The sequence below is a fragment of the Nansenia antarctica genome, assembly GCF_963989245.1.
Source record: "Nansenia antarctica genome assembly, chromosome: 4".
Taxonomy (NCBI): domain Eukaryota; kingdom Metazoa; phylum Chordata; class Actinopteri; order Argentiniformes; family Microstomatidae; genus Nansenia; species Nansenia antarctica.
Genome location: NC_137689.1, coordinates 16,175,645 through 16,188,638, shown reverse-complemented (window position 1 = coordinate 16,188,638; position 12,994 = coordinate 16,175,645). Strand labels below are relative to the sequence as shown.

The following is a 12,994-nucleotide window of genomic DNA, read 5'->3' as shown; positions in this document are numbered from 1 at the left end:
ACAGCAGCAGAGAGCACAGGGCGATGGAGATTTATACTTCAATACTGTACAGACTCAGACAGAGAGATTTGGCTGCATGTAGACAGAAGCTAGCCTCATGACATGACCAACATGACAAACACCTTATTATTAAATTGGGATTAACTTGTCTGTAATTAAGTTATTCCAAAACCAAACAAAGTTAGAGTATAACAGAATTTAAACTTGTTTAACTACTTTATCTCTGCTTACATCCAATTACATACTTACATACAACCCAAGGGCACTTCTTGTTTTGAGTTTGTTGGGTTGAGTAAGATCTTTCATTGTTTTTCTGTTGGCTCTACTAAGGTATAACTAATGATAGATGACATTGCTGGGTCAGAATGACCCAAAACTGTTTGATCTAAAACTGTTGTATACAAAACAAGAAACATCATTTGAAAAGTAGAATATGCTTTGCTCAGATTAAATTAAAATGACCTGAAAGGCAAACAATTCAGCAGCCTAACAATGACGCCAAAATTATTCATACAGGGGTGTAAAATGAATGTGTGTGTGTGTGTGTGTGTGTGTGTGTGCGCATCAATGAATCTGTACATAAGGTCATGCATGACCTTTGATTCAGTGCCAAATAGAGCCCTCTGCACAGCACTAGCTTTGGACTCAATGAACATCAGGGCTCTAGTGATGTGTTAACAGTGGCGGTGTGACAGCAGAGTGGCAGACCCTTTGATGTTTACAATGACATCACCTCAGATATCAGCACACTGTCCCGTCCCCAGAACCATTTCCATATTGTTAGCCTCATAGCATAATTGCCTATGTCATGCTTCACTTGTGGTCAGCCGAGCCATCTTTGTATGTAGTGTCGAAAATGCCTATGTCAAAGAGATGACTTGGGCAGATAATGATTTTGGAATGTAACAAGCATTCTGATAGGTATGGATGGCATAGGCAATAATGCACAGTGAATCAGCAGTGTTAGGAGAGTAGAGTTAGGCAGATATCTCAATTTGGCCAAAATATGGCTTTTATGCTATTATGGCAATTATGCTATGAGACTAACCATATGCATCTTTTCCGCCTACAGTGCTTGTCAACCGACAGGAGGAATGCCGTTGCTGCTGCTAGCCATGTGATGTGCCTCTCTCTCAGCTTTATATAAAGGAAGCAGAATATAGGCTTGAAGTCACAATTCCACCACCCCCACCTCCTTTACTTAATCCAACATGAGCAGTATTTTGACTGACAATGTCACCAAAGTGTTGTGCATACAAACTCATCCAGCAGCCTAGAGAATCTGGGTCATTTGCTTCTTGGGACCAGAAGCCCCCAGGGGACTTACAAAGCCACGTGAAAGCAGAGCTGTAAAAACTCACACTGAAATCCACACTTCCCTCCATCTCCTTCTCTCGTGAGTGAACATGACAGTGGTGTTGAAATCCCGGGGAGGCAGGTTGTGATTTCAAACACCAAAGCACTGTACATCTCCCTGCCTTCTGTTGTTCGGTTAACATTGGATTAACATTTTGGGAACAGAAAACACCAAAGCTACAGACCGGCGGTGTCTAGCTACGGTATATTGTACATTATTTAGTTTTGACACTGAGTAATATGAACCATCCGATAGTGTAACCATGTGACACAAATTGTGTGATGGCCCACATTGATATATAAGGATGGATTTTCTCTTCTGATGTATCCTGTATCCTTTATTTCTTCTCATGCATCCGTTATCTGTTATGTCTTTTAAAAGAGAGCACTGACCAAGACATAGCAGCATAAGAATTACGGAGTAGACTAAAAGATAGGCATAATGTTCATTATTGCACATATTGCATTATGTGCATCAATGCAAAACTTCCCACATTCCCTTTTCAGCGGTCTTCCCTGAGGAGGAAGATGGGGAGAGGGGGTGTCCAAACACCCAGCCCTATCGCCCCACCATGAAACTGTGTGGCACATCATTTGACCTTTTCAGTCAGTTCTGTGTGGACACAGAGGATAATGAAGTGGGTCAGAGACGAGGACTGTCTTGGATTGATCAGCGACCCTGGAATACAGGGTAAGAAAATGAGTAAAAGGGGTTTTTCACTGAGTAAAATGGATGAAAACTGCTGACTGATACAGAAAGAAAGGCTCAGCTCCACACTCAATGTCATGTAATTGGCTTTAATTCATGGAAAATAGACGTTTACATCATTGATACAGTATTTCATGTAACGTTTAATAACTAACCCCCTGAAAAACAATTTCATAAATCTGAGCTTAATTCTTATCAGTACAAAAAATGCCTGACACATCTTCGCCTCCTCGCAGCCACTTATAATCAATTAAGGCATTACCATGTCCTGCTCCTCAGAGAATACCAAATAGCTGTGCTGAAGTCTGGGCTCCACCGTAACCTTGGCCCATTTTAACACCACTTAACATTACAGAAACATCCTTGCAAAGATAGGACAAGCTCAGCTTAATCTACTGTATACACCATGACCATCCAAAGCACACACACATAGTTAGCAGACGTGCTGGGGAAGCTTTGAGAGACACAAAATCATTCTGAAAAAAAAACACGTAACATGAAATCAGATTTTTATTGTTCATTTCAAAATGTAACTACGAAGTCAGGTTAAAATGTATGGCATAGTCACTGAATGATTGTGATGGAAGGACACTGCCGTTAAGGGCAAACAAGTCAACCATGATGTAGTGCACATGGTTCATATACAGAGAGGAAAGGCACTGTCTCTATCCACCTTTCAGTGAACAAAGGCTGTCGCTTCAGTGTGGCTGTCAATAAACAGAAGAAGAAAAAAAACAGTCGAATCATTCAACTCCCCCCACCCCCGACCTGACTTGTCATCCCTAGCACCTTCACCCCGGCATCCCTGAGGGCCCTGTGTAGCCTGCCTTTGAACTGGAACTGCATATTGTTTTAAAATAGCCCAGTACAGGGGTGGCCTAAGGTCCAGTACAGTGGTGGCCTGAGGTCCAGCAGAGATGGAGTAGACATGACAGGACAGAGGCAGGTGGTGGAGATAGGCCACACCCACTGGATAATACTCCTCAATCATTGACAATACACAAATCTTCCAATTTCATCTGGTGTTGGTGTAGGACTCTAGTACCCTTGCATATGAATACAGTCACCACACAAAACTCACCTGATATACCATCCATCCATACCATCCATGGCCACCTTGTCCTTTGCTACTGCGTGTAGCACATTTGTTTGTGTCGGACACCATATGCTGCCAGTGAGGTTTTAATGGACCAGAGGCAGGTGGCCAGATTGTGGGTGACCTTACCGTCTGCCTTCGTGCCAGCTGAGGAGACAGTGGCTGAGGAGGATATTGCAGTTCTGCTTATCCAGGCTGGCATTACAGTAGGACTCAAACTCAGTGGATTAAAACTGTTGAAAAAAAAAAACTAAAGGCTTTCTCCTTATCAGACTTTCCCTTTAAGCTGCTAAAGGGACTAGGATGCATAATGGTTTCATAATGAGTCGAGATGAAAAATAGAGTAACTTTCTGCTTGATGACAAACACATTCTAGGAGGTTCTAAAACAGACCTACATTTGAAGAGCTTAATTAGAAAACACTATCCATTAACACCATTTTGGGTCATGTAACATCATTCCAGGTCTAAATCATCAAAATGAATTACATTTTCAGAAATAAGATTGAGCACATAACAATGGCAACTGTTTATGTACATAGGTGTAAAAAAAATAAAACATAAATGAATCAGAAAGAATGTTAATGTATTAAATTGGTGGATATACCAATGGGACTTTCAGAAATACATAAATAAATCATAAATATAAGTGTGCATCAGATTTATAAACCATGTGAAGTAAACGGAAAGTAAGACAACACTATGAAGACAACAAACAGACTTTATTTCAAAATCTTGTTTAATAAATTTAGAAAACACCATTTTGTTAACGGTTTCATAGCAATAGCAGGAAAGAACAGAAACTGAAAGAGGGAGAGAGGGGGTGTGGGCCAACCCCTGAGTTTAAAACCATCTTTGTATAAGGGTTCATATCTGCTACTATCCTGCCCCTCTCTGGGGACAACTGCTCCAATCTGCCCCTTTTCCGCCCCTCTGGGGTCCGCTCCCCCCATCCTGCCCTCTCTGGGGTCAACTACCCCTATCCTGGCACAGACTAAAAGACAGTCAGTATGGTAACCAGCAGAATGGTTTTTACCCAGTAAAACAGGACATACTGTAATAAAACTCCAAAGATGTCAGGTAGAAAAGTTGAATTGCAAAGTCACTCTTCAAGTCAAGGTATTTCCTGCCAAAATATACCGAAGATGCAACATTAACATGTAATTAGGTTGCCAAACCATGTCGGTATGTGGATGTCATCACTAGGGAGGGGGTTCTGCACAGCTTTGGGGAGGGAGGGAGGGAGGATTCAGGGATGCAGTACAGATGTAGTCCAAAGAGGAAGTGCAAACAATGTCTATAGGGTGTGGGGTGGGGTGGGGGGGGTGGTTGTGGGCTGTGTGAGCGGGGTGGGCTCCCCCCTCCCCCCCCCTCGTTCCTCAAGGTGCTGAGAGGGGCGACTCTCTGGAGGGGGAGCCCGTGAGGTCCTCAGGAGGGAAAACTGTGAGCGTGCAGGCTCGGATCCCACCTAGCGACTCGGGCAGGTCAAACACTTTGTGCCACTCGTCCTTTTCGGGGTCGTACTTCTGCACTATCTCCACCATGCAGCGGTTGTTCCAAGAGTAACCGCCCACCACGTAGATCTTGTTCTCAAACACGGCCACGCCCACATCGCTCTGGCCTCGCAGCATGGCGGCTATGGGAGTCCACAGGTCCAGGGCGGGGGAGTAGTACTCACAGCTTAGCACGTCGTCATAGTCGCTGGTGCCCCGGAAGTGATTCCCCCCGATGACGTAGAGGCGGTCGCCGACAGTGCACATGCAGTGCAGGCCACGTACCGTGGTCATGGGCGCTTTCTGAGTCCATTTGTCTGCATCCGGGTCAAAGCACATCAGCTCTTTCTGGAAAGTGTCGTGAGTGATTCCCCCTGTAACACAAAGTAGAAGAAAAAAAAAGGGAAAAAAAAGAAAAGCACAAATAAGTGCTGGCACTCATCTCTGGAGGTTTAAAAATAAACCCTGGGGTCTAATTAAAAGCATTTAACTGAGCCAAAGTCTACACTCTACAGTACCTAATGGTAACTCCTAGACAACCTAGACCTACATTCAGCTCTGCCACGTTGAGCAGGGACAGGGTTGGCCATGAGCAGCCGCTGGCCTGACAGTCACATGACCCGGCCATAGCACGGTGGCTGACCAGGTCGGGCCATGAAGGACAAGAATGAGGCTAGCACTGGGAGGGAGGTGGGGGGGCAGAAACTCTGGGGTGGAAACTGTTGCTCCGTTGTAAATCCTGTACTCACCCCCCTCGCCCCACCCACTACCTAAACCCTGCCCTCAAACTCATTCAAGAAACTCTATTCCATTCCCCTCAACAGCGGGAAAAGCTCTTCATAAAAGCACAAATACAAACGTGCACACACGCCTAGTCTCACACACAGGACTAACATACACTGACTACACACATTCACACCCACAAACCCTCTCCCATAAAACATTGATGAATAATAATGAGCAGTGAGCACTAAAGTGTGGCGCATGTGTACTATATACATACATGTACATACATACATTCATACATCCCCACATACACACACACATACACACAGCAGAAGTGGAAACATAGGAAAAGATGAGACACACAAAGCTGCGGGAGAGTGGGGAGGGAAAAAAAACAGGACATGTCTACAGGGAAGGCTGAAAATAAAGAGGAACACAATCCCAGCATGCATCTGGGTGGGAGCCAGAGCACCCCTCCCCCCTGAGTGGCTGGGAGCGAACGCAGCGCAGTGAGGATCTGCAATGCATGCCGAATGGAGCCGGAATCCCTCCACTGTTGCTGTCCAATGTTCTTTCTCTCTGTCTCTCCCTCCCTCCCTCCCTCACTCACTCCCAGACTCATTAATCTATACTTACAGGTCTATTTTTAATCAGTGGCCCTGACTGATCAGAAGTCTGTAACGCCAAGTGTCTTCCACCGATAAATCAAACATTGACACTGCCAGTGGATTCATTCTCTTTACTCAAGTGTGTGTGTGGAGAGAGACACACAACCGGCCTGGTATAGGGTGTGGTTCCTCTCTTGTTGAGTAGTATCTCCTAGCATCAAGCATCTAAGTAAGGGAAACTAATATCTAATACTAATACTAATATCCCAAAATATCCCCAAAATGGTTCCCACCTACCTTAACTGTGATTCAACCACAGTTAAGGTAGGTGGGAAATCCTGTTTGTGTATTTTCAGTAAACTATCCCTTTAAAGCATATTTTCTTATCTTGAAGATATGAATAAACGGTTGTCCTTTCAGACACACTTAAAGACAAAGAAGCTCATTGGTTTTGCAGTGTCCGCGGCACTGTATCTCACCCGCGACCGCCACAGGGACGCACATTTATCTCTTCATTCTGGGAGATAATAAAAAAATGTGGGACTCTGTGCTTTGACCTGTCGTAAAAATGGATGAGCTGCTTGGAGGGAATCACAGCGCCGGCACAAACGAGACCCGAAGCACGAGGCGGGGGAACACAGACGAGCCAGACCAAACCAAGGGGTCAGCGTGTTCCAAAAATACCCCCTGATGATGAACAGAGATGATAGCCAGATGTGAGCTCCAATGTCACCCCCTGAAGATCCACCTCTGCTCCCCGAACATACCGCCGACAGCTTAGGGCAAATCCTCTGAAGGTAGGCAGTTTGTTTAACCGAGATAGACCGAGCTCACATTTAAATAGAACAGAAGTTGGAGTAGGATAAAAAAGAAAGGAAAAAACAAAAACGCCAGACCTAGTCAATGAAAATAAAAATGCTTTTCAAAATAATAATAATAATGAAAAAAAACAAAAAACATTAAATGGTCATAATCTAAAACCATGTTAAAGGACACTGTCGTCTGTTCTGGGTGTGGCACAACAGCACAGCCACCATGTGTCACCCAATCTGTCCTGCCGGCGAGACATCGACTGCACCTTGGGTGTGGGGTGACCTTGCACTGAGGTGACCAACCCTGAGGCCCAGGGTGCAGCAGAGGGACCGCTCTCCAACAGTGCGTCACTAGCAACTCATTTCTACAATTACTTCACCTAGCCTACTACTACTACTGCCATCACCACCACCACTACTGCTACCGCCACCACTATTTTTCTTTACACAACTAAAAGGTGCCCTTTAATGACTTAGTTGTCTGTTTATTGAACTGTGCTTGACATGACATTGTACTGTTGTATGTTGTTTGTGTCTGAATGAGGAGTAAGCTACAAATGAATTGCCCCCAGTGGGATCAATAAAGTTGTCTGAATCTGAATGTGAAAAACCACCACCACCACCACTAATACTACTGCTGCTACCACCACCACCACCACTGCATGCTGTTATGAAAGTTCATTGTTGCTTGCTGTTTGTGACATGTGAGGATGGCTGCTTGCCATAGTGCTTGTGGCGAGCTGGTTTAATCAAACACTTGGTCAGCACCTGTGAGACTAGGTAGACCTACAGCAGGGCTCCAGAGGGTGTTGCTATCTGGTTGGATGTGATGGTGGTGGTGTTGTCCGGATGATAGTTCTGAACATTGTGCCCACGGGGGTGGGGGGGACCAGAAAGGATTAACATAACCATGTCCATGTGTGTGTTGGTGCACCTCCTACACAGCCATCAACCCCTCCCTCCCTCCATCATCCATCTCTCTCTGCCTCTCTGTACAGCATCACTTTGCATTAGTCACACAGTGAGAAGCAGCGCTCATCTTCATAAGGCAGCAGGATTTGTTCTCAATCCCATGAAGTGAACAAGCACAGGGCTGCTGCTGCTGCTGCTCCTACAGAGCGACAGAGGATTAGTCGCACCCAAGTCTCTGACAAGAAGAGAATCAGAAGTTCCGAGCACCTCACGATATCTCCTCCCCCTCCCCCCCCCGGCCTCCTAAGAAGAGCTCAGAAATAGAGCCCCGGCACCATGGTTCTGGGAGCGAGGCGGAGGAAACAAGCCTGTGTCCAGAAAAGCCACTCCACGACCTTGGAAGGAGAGACGCTTGGTAGACGTCACAGTGGGCTGTTGGCGCGTGGTTTACCCACTCTGCTCATCTTCTGGTTAATGTGGGACTGAAACGATTAGGCAGCGTGACTGTCAAACATGTGAAGGCTTTACTCCCCCCCCCCCTCTTCTCACAGCAAACCCACACATCTATCTAGTGGGACACCAGTCACTTGCTGCATGCTCTGCCATCTGGTACAGCGGCTCCAAAACAAATTGTACTTTGGAAATGGGAAATGGGCCTCCGCGTCCACCAAGACCCACATGGAGCATGACCACCCAGTGGTGTAAGCTACTTCACTTCACTAGAGCCACGCACCTGAAATATACATGTACCCCACGCACCTGAAATATACATGTACCCCACGCACCTGAAATATACATGTACCCCACGCACCTGAAATATACATGTACCCCACGCACCTGAAATATACATGTACCCCACGCACCTGAAATATACATGTACCCCACGCACCTGAAATATACATGTACCCGCCGTAGACCGTCCCTGCATGGCCGTAATGGGGCTCGTTCATTTTGGCGACGTATGTCCACTCGTTCGTCCTGGGGTTGTAGCACTCCACGGTGGCTGAAGGAGAGAGGGAGAGGGAGAGGGAGAGAGAGAGAAAGATAGAGAGAGAGAGAGAGAGAGAGAGAGAGAGAGAGAGAGAGAGAGAGAGAGAGAAAGAGAACGAACACAGCATTAGTAGAAAGTAGGTCAATAGAGAACTAAGAAGAACACGGCAGCAAATGAGGCGTGGGAGCTGAGATGGGACTTAAACACAGAAGACCCCTCCCCCCCCTCCCCCACCTCCCTCAGAGTGGACAGCAGTGACCCTACTATGGAGGTTGCAGGGTGTATTCACTTCCAAATGATGCAATTTACACCACATACCACTACACTTGCAGAAATAATCTGATCATACACAAGTGTTGTCGTTGCCTGTGTGTCAGTGTGAGATTGTACTTTCAGTCCCCTCTGTCTGTTCTGGACCCCTGACCTCTGAACTCTGATCTGTCAGAGTAGCATTGACATGTAGCCCCCCCATACAGCCTCAGTGAGAGACGGAGTAGGAGGGTTGCACACCATGTGACTGATCAAAAACAGTCAATCCAATTTTGGTTATATGATGCATGGCTGCATTGATTGGTTGACCCAGTTACTGGGGGGGGTGGGGGGTGCATGCGTGCGTCAGCGTTTCCCTGCCTGTGGTAAACAAGGGCCCCGGATCTAATAGGGAAGACGGCGCACAGATAATTTAAATAATGTATAATATTTATATTTATAAATTTATAATATTTCACCACAGGTGAAGTTCTCCCATGGCATGGTTACCACAACAACCACCTCGCATCACCTCAACCTCAAGCTCTCACTCTGACAGCTAAACCCATTTCATCAATGTGCACAAAAGTATGTTCCTTAAACCCACCACTCTCCTTGCGGACGTGTGCTTCTTATGGGTGTGCTGCAGAATACACAGATCCTCTGGGTATTATGGGCCAACCCAGAGGTGGTATCTAGGCTAATACACCACTCTGGGCCCAGACACATCTCTCTGCTCTGTGAAGAGATATAGAGACCTACCTTACATGCAGTAATTGCTATGAGAGGTTGTCAAATGGGATGTCGTTATCAGTGCAAATCAGTTTTAAGATGAATCCTTTAAAGGAATCTTGGGGGGGGGGGCAGCAGCAGCCATAATTTATTTGACCCTAAGCAATAAGGCTTCTGTCCTCACTATATCCTCTATCTACTTCCCACACAATTCTTTAAAAAAATGGCCCATCATCCGCACTAATAAAACAATTTATATCCAAACTTAATGAATGAAATAACAGGCCTCCCAAGCGTTTCCACTTCTCCCCAGAGTGGTTTGTGCTTTAAGGTTTAAATGCAAATGACTGCTCAAGAGCTTTGGATCCGTGATGCTGTATTTACAAGAGCCTTTGACAAATCAATTATTTAAACCCCAGAGACAGCAGTGGCGTCATTGTCTAAGCTCTGCCGTCCCAGCCAGGTTGAGTTATTATGACAGGGTCTCTCTGACGGGAACACAGAGTGGCAGGAGAGGCATAAACAGGATGAATGTCCAAAGGTAACGGCTAAAGTAGCACATCATGGATCACAGAACTTAGGTAGGCAAATCTGTGTGTGTGGGTACAGCGCCCACAGACACACACAGACACGTTTAAGTATAGGAGGGGTGGAGGAGAGTGTCTGAGTGGAGCCTTTCATATTCTTTAAATCTTGTTAAAATAAGCTGACAGATCTTCACTCGCAAATCAAAGATTCAGGCTTTCCCTCTTCCACATGGTTACATCACCGAAGGTTTATGTACAAATAGACTGATGTAGGTGGTAGAATGACCTCAGGTGTGTGCTAGTCTGGCATTCCCAAGGACAAGTGGTAGTAACCATCACAGAAGAAGAATGCAGTGTGTGAGTGACTATTCATTGCAGCGCGCGCACACAATAATAGATCGGCAAATGATAACCCAAAACAATTGTGACAAAACACAACCAAACAAATACATGAAGAAAACACACCAAAAAAACAGTGTGCTGTCTGTCTTGTCACTTGGTTCATGCAAGTTGTAGACAGGGCCGTCGTACCCAGCCATGAGGCTTCAGGCCCACAGTTGGAAACACAGCCCAGTGGACCAGGACACGGCTGCTAGCATGGCTGTCCCCTAGGCCCGGTCATTATAGGGCTGGATGTTGGCACTGCTCTGTGGCCTGCTCTAAGGGGTCGATTGGGCTGGACTGGGACCTGACATCGACCCTCACCTGTTTACTGGTATGCTACTGACTCGCACGCATTCTACAGAGAAGTCTGGTCCTCTCTGTCTCCCCCCGCCAATGCTGAGTTTCACATGGTCTGACTGACTGCAGCTGGCCCTCCATTGGCTTGGCACCATCACCATCAACCTGAACTCTGCTCTATGATGACTCCACCTATGCACCTGCTCCACAGCATGATACGGCAGCGCACACAGCGGTACAGATACAACACTACATTATCCAGGTGACAGGACGTGTGCGGGCGGTGCTCGATGTTCACCCCCCGCCCCCCTTTTTCACAGCGAGAGAGTGAAGGTGCCGACCGTGACAAATGTAAAACCTCTCACCGAGCTCCCCGGCGGCGTTGCGTCCCCCGACGGCGTAGAGGTGTCCCTTGAGGGCGCTGAGGTGGAAGAAGGTGCGCTTCTCGTTAAGGCAGGCCACCTGCATCCACTTGTTGTAGCGCGGGTCGTACCGGAACACCGTGTCCACCGCCGTCTTGCCTTTGGTGTCGTAGTTGCTCTGGCCGCCCACCACGTAGAGGAAGTTGCCGATGACGGCGATGCCGTGCTGGTAGCGGGGGGCGTCCATGGGCGCCAGCGCCTTCCACTCGTGGGCCTTCTCGTCGAACAGACGCAGCTCCTTGCTCACCACCAGCTGCTGCCGCAGGACCCCGCCCAGGGTGACCAGGTGGGCGCTGTCGGAGCGGATGGCCGTCCTCTCCGACTGCATCACCGGCTGCATGAAGGGCATCATCTGGTAGTTGCTGGCCTCCAGGAGGAGGTTGACGCACGTGTTGTCCGTGCGCATAAAGTCCACCGTCTGCACGTGGTTGATGAGCTCCTGCGGGTTCATGAGGGGGAAGCGGATGTTCTTCATGAGCTTGGGGGCGTGGTCCATGCGGCTGTCCTCGTAGCGTAGCCAGCGGCAGGCGGCCTTGAACAGGTCCAGTTCGCTGCAGTGCTTCAGGCTGTTGCTCGACAGCACGAAGGCCAGCCGCTCGAAGGGCAGCTTGACAAACTCCCCCGTGCCCAGCAGCGAGGGGAAGTTCTTGAGGATGAAGTTGTTGACGTATTTGTCCACCTCTGTGAGGTTGTATGTGTTGGCAATGCGCCCCACCTCCACACAGTTATCCAGGGACACCTGCAGGCAAGGGAACAGTCAGTGATGCAGCTACTCCTTATCACGCTTTCACACACACACACACACACACACACAGCATTTAATAAATAAATAAAAAGACATGTATAGTGGATAAACAAGTCTTTAAGACTGCACATCTGCAGACGTTGAAGGAAGCAGCAGCCAGAGCGGAGCAGCATGATAAGACGCTGTGTTCTAATCCCTCTGGGTTCTGGAGGGCTGAGCAGACTGTATTAGACTCTGTCTCCTTACCCCTGATATGAGAAAGACCTTGCAGAAGTCGAGCACAGGCAGGATCTGAAGGAAGCTGGCTGCCTCCAGTGTGTCCTGCAGGTTCTCCATGTTTAGCGAGAGCTTGGCCGTGTAGATGAAGTCAATGATCTTCTTCAGGCCTATTCGGTTGACACCATGAAGCTTGATGCACATTAGATCCTGTTCCTTCATTCCACCTACATCAGGAGGGTGAAGGAGGGAGAGAAAAGAGAGGACAAATAAATCAGAAGATGTATTACTGTGAACATTACTCATGTATTACCTTGAACCTGTCTTGTTGCCAAAAGGTCAAAGACTGGTCTCCTCCATTTCAGTTGTGTGGACCATTGACAATCAGTGGGTGTAAAAGCTCCATTCCACTGAACTGGTGAAGCCCTTTCACACACCAACCTCATACATCGACCATTATGGCTGCCTGTAAAGTTGTATAATTCACCCAGAGAAGGCTGTGGGTCACAGCGAGAAGCCTTTACTCACCATCTGCAGCAGCATACTTCTCCTCTTGTTAGCGGCTTCAATACTGACTCATTCTCTCTTAACACACGTATTACAGCCCGCTACCAGGTCTGAACCTCTGATACACCCATGTCAAACACAGGGTTAACCACTTACAGGTTGTGGACATTTTTCCCTTTTTGAGTGAAATTGCTTTAAAGTTTCAAGGGTTTT

General features: G+C 47.1%; 1 protein-coding gene across 3 annotated transcripts in view; it reads right to left on the bottom strand.

Annotated features, from left to right (window-relative positions):
• Nucleotides 1-3,936: 3,936 nt before the first annotated feature.
• klhl13 (kelch-like family member 13) overlaps nt 3,937-12,994 on the bottom strand; it is a gene marked incomplete at its 5' end in the record, with an annotated part of 28,295 nt that continues 19,237 nt past the window's right edge. For all 3 annotated transcript variants that reach the window (XM_080528251.1, XM_080528250.1, XM_080528249.1), the window contains 4 exons: nt 3,937-5,027; nt 8,601-8,714; nt 11,257-12,052; nt 12,305-12,501. In XM_080528251.1, coding sequence (XP_080384377.1) covers nt 4,540-5,027; nt 8,601-8,714; nt 11,257-12,052; nt 12,305-12,501 — 1,595 coding nt within the window. In that variant the 3' untranslated portion in view covers nt 3,937-4,539. The remainder of the gene's footprint in view (nt 5,028-8,600; nt 8,715-11,256; nt 12,053-12,304; nt 12,502-12,994) is intronic.